This window comes from Leptopilina heterotoma, unplaced genomic scaffold (assembly GCF_015476425.1).
Source record: "Leptopilina heterotoma isolate Lh14 unplaced genomic scaffold, ASM1547642v1 Lhet_462, whole genome shotgun sequence".
NCBI lineage: Eukaryota > Metazoa > Arthropoda > Insecta > Hymenoptera > Figitidae > Leptopilina > Leptopilina heterotoma.
The window spans coordinates 415,664-421,883 of record NW_025111094.1 but is presented as its reverse complement, the minus strand read 5'-3'; the positions used below and the strand labels follow the sequence as shown (position 1 = coordinate 421,883).

General features: G+C 32.6%; 1 protein-coding gene across 1 annotated transcript; it reads left to right on the top strand.

Moving 5' to 3' along the window:
* Positions 1-3,577: 3,577 nt before the first annotated feature.
* LOC122507352 lies at positions 3,578-4,435 on the top strand. Its single transcript, XM_043620011.1, has 2 exons — positions 3,578-4,126; positions 4,253-4,435. The coding sequence occupies exons 1-2, from the start codon at positions 3,578-3,580 to the stop codon at positions 4,433-4,435; spliced, it is 732 nt and encodes a 243-aa protein (XP_043475946.1).
* Positions 4,436-6,220: the final 1,785 nt, after the last annotated feature.

The window sequence follows — 6,220 nt, the reverse complement described above, 5'->3', positions numbered from 1 at the left end:
TTCCAGCAAGTTGAATATGTGAACCTTCTAAATCAACTGGTGTATCACCAATAATAAAAGAACCATTAGGAAGCTTACGTACTCCATAAACCATGTCTAAAAAACTTTTTCTGTTTTTATTCAATAATTGAATAAATTTATTTGTCAAATTTTCATAATTAAGTTCTTCTCCTTCTTCTTCAAACTTGTTGCTCTTATCAAATAGACTGTCATTGAGTAGTGTTTTATCAAATTCCTCTTCCTCATCAACAGCAGTTGAGAAAGAAAAATCATTTTCCTCCTTTTTAACTTTTTCTTTCTTAATATTTTTGAAAGGTATGTCAGTTATGTTCACCAACTTTTCCAGAGGTGTTACTATTGGTTGAAAAGTTTCTTTCAATACTGTTTCTGCAGCCTCTTTACCCATTTTGAGTAAACGATGTTTCCGCCTAATAGCATCACTTGCTTTTGCTATTTGACGAAGTGTTTCTTGCTCTTTTCGATACATGTTTTCTTCGAGACAAGATAAACTATACTAATGAAAAATTCAATGAACTTCTTGTATTTATAGTGAAATGAAGCAATCAAATCCTCTTCTATATCTTCCTTCATTAAAATTACGGTCCTTATCAATAACAACAAATCCATATTTGTCTGATTTCCAACATTCTGAACATAAATCGCGAAATTGAGTATAACTCATATCTGTATTAACATGATCTTCGTATACATGTTTCAGATTCTTTTCATCTTGTCTAAATAGAACTAATAAATTAACATTATCTCGAACTAGATGTTTAGGAATACGAGCATACGTTTGACATAAATAGAAACTGTCAACGTTTACATGTCTGCCCATACAAAAGAAAGCTCTAACATTATCTTGCTTTTCACAAGCAATGTCATCAAAAACGAATATTGAATTTGCTTTAGCATCTTTTGGAGATACTACTTCTTCATGTTCACTAAATGGAAAATACTCAACACCATCTACCTGACTGATTACATTTTCTAAAAATTTATATTTCGGTTGCTGTAGAGATTTAGAGTAGAGGTAAATATTTTCAAAACTTAGACCATTTGGATGTATTATTAGGGAAAGAAGAGCATTTGTTTTACCACAATTTGAGGGGCCACAGAAAACTGCTCGAATGCTGTCTGAAAACAGACTACCATGACGTTTAATCTTTTTTTCATTAGTTTCAACATCTATACTAGAGATTGGCAGTGCGACAGGTTGTTTCGTGAACTGCATCTTGACAGTAACTGCTTGAAAATCTATAAATACCCAGCTTTTATAGTCAATTTGTCAGTTTCACGTCAACCATTGTAGAGTGAAGTATGATTCTGCATCAGGAGGTGAAAAAAGGTCGCTATCAAGGAAAAGGTTTAATCAATCGTATCATCAATAGTTTACCGTTTGAGTTACATTTACCAGGATACCAATTCTGTGGGCCTGGTACAAAGTTGGCTAAGCGTTTGTCACGAGGTGACCAAGGAATTAATCCACTGGACGCTGCATGTAAACAACACGACATTGCATATTCGCAAAATCGTGAAAATATTCAAGCTAGAAACGAAGCAGATAAAGTATTAGCTAAGAAAGCGTGGGAACGTGTTACAGCTAAAGATTCTGGTGTAAGTGAAAGAGCAGCTGCTTTAGCTATATCCGGAACCATGAAAGCTAAATCAAAGTTAGGTATGGGAATGAGAAGAAGAAGAAAATCATCTATAAAGAAAAAGAGTAAAAAAATGTGTAAAAATAAACGAGTAGTGCTAAGAAAAATTGTTGATGCTGCACGAAAAAGTATGGCTCCTGGTAATAATGCTGAAGAATCAATTCGAGCAGCTATAGTTGGTGCACGAAAAGCAATAAAAAATGTTGGTGGTAAATCCAAAATTTTATCACCTAGAATTCTTCCTGTACCTACTAAAGTAGGTGGAATTTTACCGCTAGTTCCAATTTTTGCTGGACTTAGTGCTTTAGGAGCACTTGCTGGTGGTGCTTCAGGAATAGCAAGGGCTGTTAATAAGGCTAAAACAGCTAGTGAACAGCTTGCAGAAGCTCAACGTCACAATAGATCCATGGAAGCCATATCGCTTGGAAAGGGATTACACCTTAAACCTTATCGACAAGGACTTGGTCTCCACTTGAAACCCTACATTCAAGGAAAAGGAATTAAAAAACGATCATCAAGAAAGAAGAAGAAGAAACGAGCATCAAGAAAAAAGAGAACAACAAGAAGGAAAACAAAAAACTTGTTTTGAAGCTACCTCACCGTCCACTGACTGATTTTGATCTGTTAAAATATGCCAAAGCTGTCAAAATACCGCATTTTCGTGGTATTTTTATGCGAAATGAACTACCTGTAAGTGGTCCTTGCAAGTATGAATCAGGAATAATTAATCTTGATAATAAAGAAGGTGCTGGAACACATTGGGTAGCATATAAAAAATTCAAAAACGAAACAATGTATTTTGATAGTTTTGGCAACCTTGCTCCACCAACAGATCTTGTCATTTACTTGGGTGATGGTAGCTTAATAAAATATAATCATAAAAGATATCAAAATTATGATACATTTGTATGTGGACACTTGTGTCTCAAATTTTTGTGTAATCAACTTAATGTTAAAAGTTGTTTTAACCTTTATAAAAGTGTGTAACTATTGTAAGCTTTCAGTATACAATCTGACAGCAACATGAGTGATTCGTTTACTTTAACGTTAACAGGAAATTCTTCAGTTCTGGGAGCTGAATATTTCCCTCCAATAGAACTAAATTCAAATAAAAGTTATGTACTTGGTCTTGTTGAACTATTGACTTTTAATTCAATTCCCAATATTGATAAAGGAAATAACAAGTTTTACGTTGGAAATCAAGTAATTGATATTCCAACTGGAAGTTATGAAATTAAAGATATTGAATCATATTTACAAAATTCTGTAAAAACTGGAACTGTTATTAGTATAAAACCTAATAATAATACATTACGCAGTATTGTTGAATCTAATTTACCAATTGATTTTAAACCTAAAGATTCTATTGGTAAGTTGTTAGGATTTACATCACAGAAACTATCATCTCATAGAGCACATACTTCTGATTTACCTGTAGCCATTTTAAAGGTTAATTCAGTTAGAATTGAGTGTAATATCACATCTGGAGCGTATATAAATAACCAAAAAGTTCACACTATCCATGAATTCTTCCCCAGCGTTCCACCAGGATATAAGATTGTGGAAGTGCCTGCACACGTCATTTACCTTCCGATTGTCACCAAGACAATACATAATATACAGCTGCGAATTGTTGATCAGGACGGTGATTTAATCAATTTTAGAGGAGAAACTATAACAATTCGATTGCATATAAAGTCTTTGTAATGGGAATCGTTTATAATCAAAGAGCTGTTGTTGGTGGAAACTATAAAAGTCAGACAACATGCAAGAATCCAATCAGTCTAAATTTATCTCACAAGGTGTTAACACCTCAGAATCGCCTCTTCCTACAAGAACTAGGTCTAAAAGTTCAAGGAAAGAAAATAAGACAACAAGACAATTAATCTACATATTTTTTGGTTGCTGTTGCAATAAAAATGGACGAACTTCTCAATATTCCAGCAGCAGTGAATTTCGATGAGTCAATAGCTCATTATGAAATTCATGCTCATCAACCATACGCATCTTCATCTTTTAACAATAGCGATGAAATTCGAATCGCAGTACAACATCAAGACTTGTGCATTTTACCTAGTAAAAGTTCATTACACATTTTTGGTAGATTAACTAAAAATGATGGAATTACTCTTACACAAAACGTACATTTAAGTAATAATGCTGTATGTTTTTTGTTTGATGAAATTCGCTATGAACTAAATGGTATTGAAATTGATCGCTGCAAATACGTTGGACATACTACAATCATGAAAAATTACACCTCGCAAACATCAAATCAGCTAAATTTTATTGAAAATGCTGGATATTCAAAAATTGCAGCTGATGCAAGACTTGTATTGGAAAATGGATATTTTGACGTCACAATACCACTCAGCATGATTTTTGGTTTTGCTGAAGATTATAAAAAAATCATTATGAACGCTAAACATGAACTTATTTTAACAAGAGCACGTTCTGACGTGAATGCCGTAATTCAAACAGGACAAGGAGGGGATGAGGAATTTAAAATTTCTATCAATAAACTTGAATGGATGGTTCCATACGTTTTACCTTCTGACAATAACAAAGTTAAATTGTTAAAATATATTGAAAAGGATCCATTAATTTCAATAAGTTTTAGGTCGTGGGAAATGTATGAGTATCCTTTAATTCCTACAAGTTCAAAAGTTTTGTGGCAAATTAAAACATCAACGCAATTAGAGAAACCTCGTTATGTTATTGTTGGATTTCAAACAGCGAGGAAAGATAAACGAAAAAAAATATGCCTGTCATTTTGACCATTGTAATATTATAAATGTTAAACTCTTTTTAAATTCACAATATTATCCTTACGGAAATTTAAATTTAAACTTTGATCAAAATCAGTACTCTCTACTTTATGAAATGTACGCTAATTTTCAATCATCCTATTATGGTAAAGATTCAAAACCTATTTTAACAAAGGATATTTTTAAAAGTCTATTTCCTCTAATTGTTATTGATTGTTCTAAACAAAACGAGTTTTTAAAACAAGCATCAGTTGATGTGAGGTTAGAATTTGAAGCAGGAATCAACATGCCAGCCGAGACCACTGCCTATTGCCTAATCATCCATGACCGCGTCATACAATATAAGCCAATCAGCGGCGTTGTAAAGAAACTATTGTAAAGGAGTGGGGATAATGTGGTAGTGGTGGGGGTGATTACTATAAAAGCAGCTGCTCTCGGCTAGAAATTCATTTCTACTTCAAAATGGAGTTTATCGTAGACGTTCAAGGTTTTAAAAGAGCCAACAACGAGTTTGTCTTTAAAGAGTTGGCGATACTTCCTCTTCAACCAGATGCACAGCCTCTCGTCTACCTTTTTGAACCTCCTTGTCCTTGGAATTCACTGCCAGGACGCTACAAAAGTGAAAATCTTTGGCTAACACATAATTACCATGGAATCCATTGGACAGCTGGAGACGTCTCATACGATGAACTTCGACCAATTCTACAAGATATACTTCGAAGTGCAAGTGTAATTTACGTTAAAGGTTTAGAAAAAAAGAATTGGCTAGAAAAATATTTACTCAACGTACAAAACTTGGAAGATTTTAATTGTCCATCGTTGAAAAAAATTAAGTCTGATTTGTTAACGACGTGTACGCATCATACTTTTTGTAGTGAAAATTGTGCTGTAAAAAATGTTAAAATTCTACGCGATTGGTTTTTGGATCCTCCAAACCAATATATAAGTACTATTGCTAATGGAATTGATGAAGTTGACTCTACTTTAAAATCTTTTTATGAAAATTGTGAATCTTTTTTGTAAATATAGTTATTAAGTTTTCAAAAATAAATGTTATTAATTTAAAAACAATGCTTCTTAATTTCAAAAACAACCTATCCTTTAAAATTTAATTTAAATTCTTTTATAATTTCTGAAAATAAAACTTATACTAAGAGAAGGAAAGTAAATTTAAAACCAATTTATAGGTAAAACTTTGTGTGTTTATTTTATCAAAATTTTTTTAAATATATATACATTTTTTTTTTAACAAAAATTATAACAATTTAAACTCAACAATATTATATGGTCCTCCAAGATACTTCATTTGAAGTTTCTTCGATATCGCAGCTTCTTTCATCATGTCCAATGTGGTGGGTTCATCCTCAAAGAGCTTGATGAATCTTGTTGGTAAGTATGTGACGAAATCAGCATCAATTTCAACAATGATCCTTGGTCCATATTTGGTCTGGACCTTCTTCATCTTTGAGACGTAGTACAATCCATCTTTCATCAATTCCGCAAGCGGCTTCGTCGGCAGGTAACCTTCAAAACGCCCTACGGAGTTGACTTTTTCTAGATCCATTTTTTTTTTTTTTAGCTGTAAGAAAACCTTGAACAAAAGAAGAGAAAACAAAGAACTGTAATAAAAAAAATTATTAGTTTTTAAAACTAACTTAGAAAAAGAAACTTAGAAAAAATGTAGCTGAAAAAGAAACTTAGAAAATAAAGCTGAAAAAGGAACTTAGAAAAATGTAGCTGAAAAAGAAACTTAGAAAATAAAGCTGAAAAAAGGAACTTAGAAAATAAAGCTGA

Bases quoted from the DNA above. Each gene is read 5' to 3' on its own strand.
- LOC122507352 (XM_043620011.1), top strand. From the start codon at position 3,578: ATGGACGAACTTCTCAATATTCCAGCAGCAGTGAATTTCGATGAGTCA. The intron at 4,127-4,252 runs GTAATTCAAACA...TATATTGAAAAG, and splicing joins CACGTTCTGACGTGAATGCC to GATCCATTAATTTCAATAAG.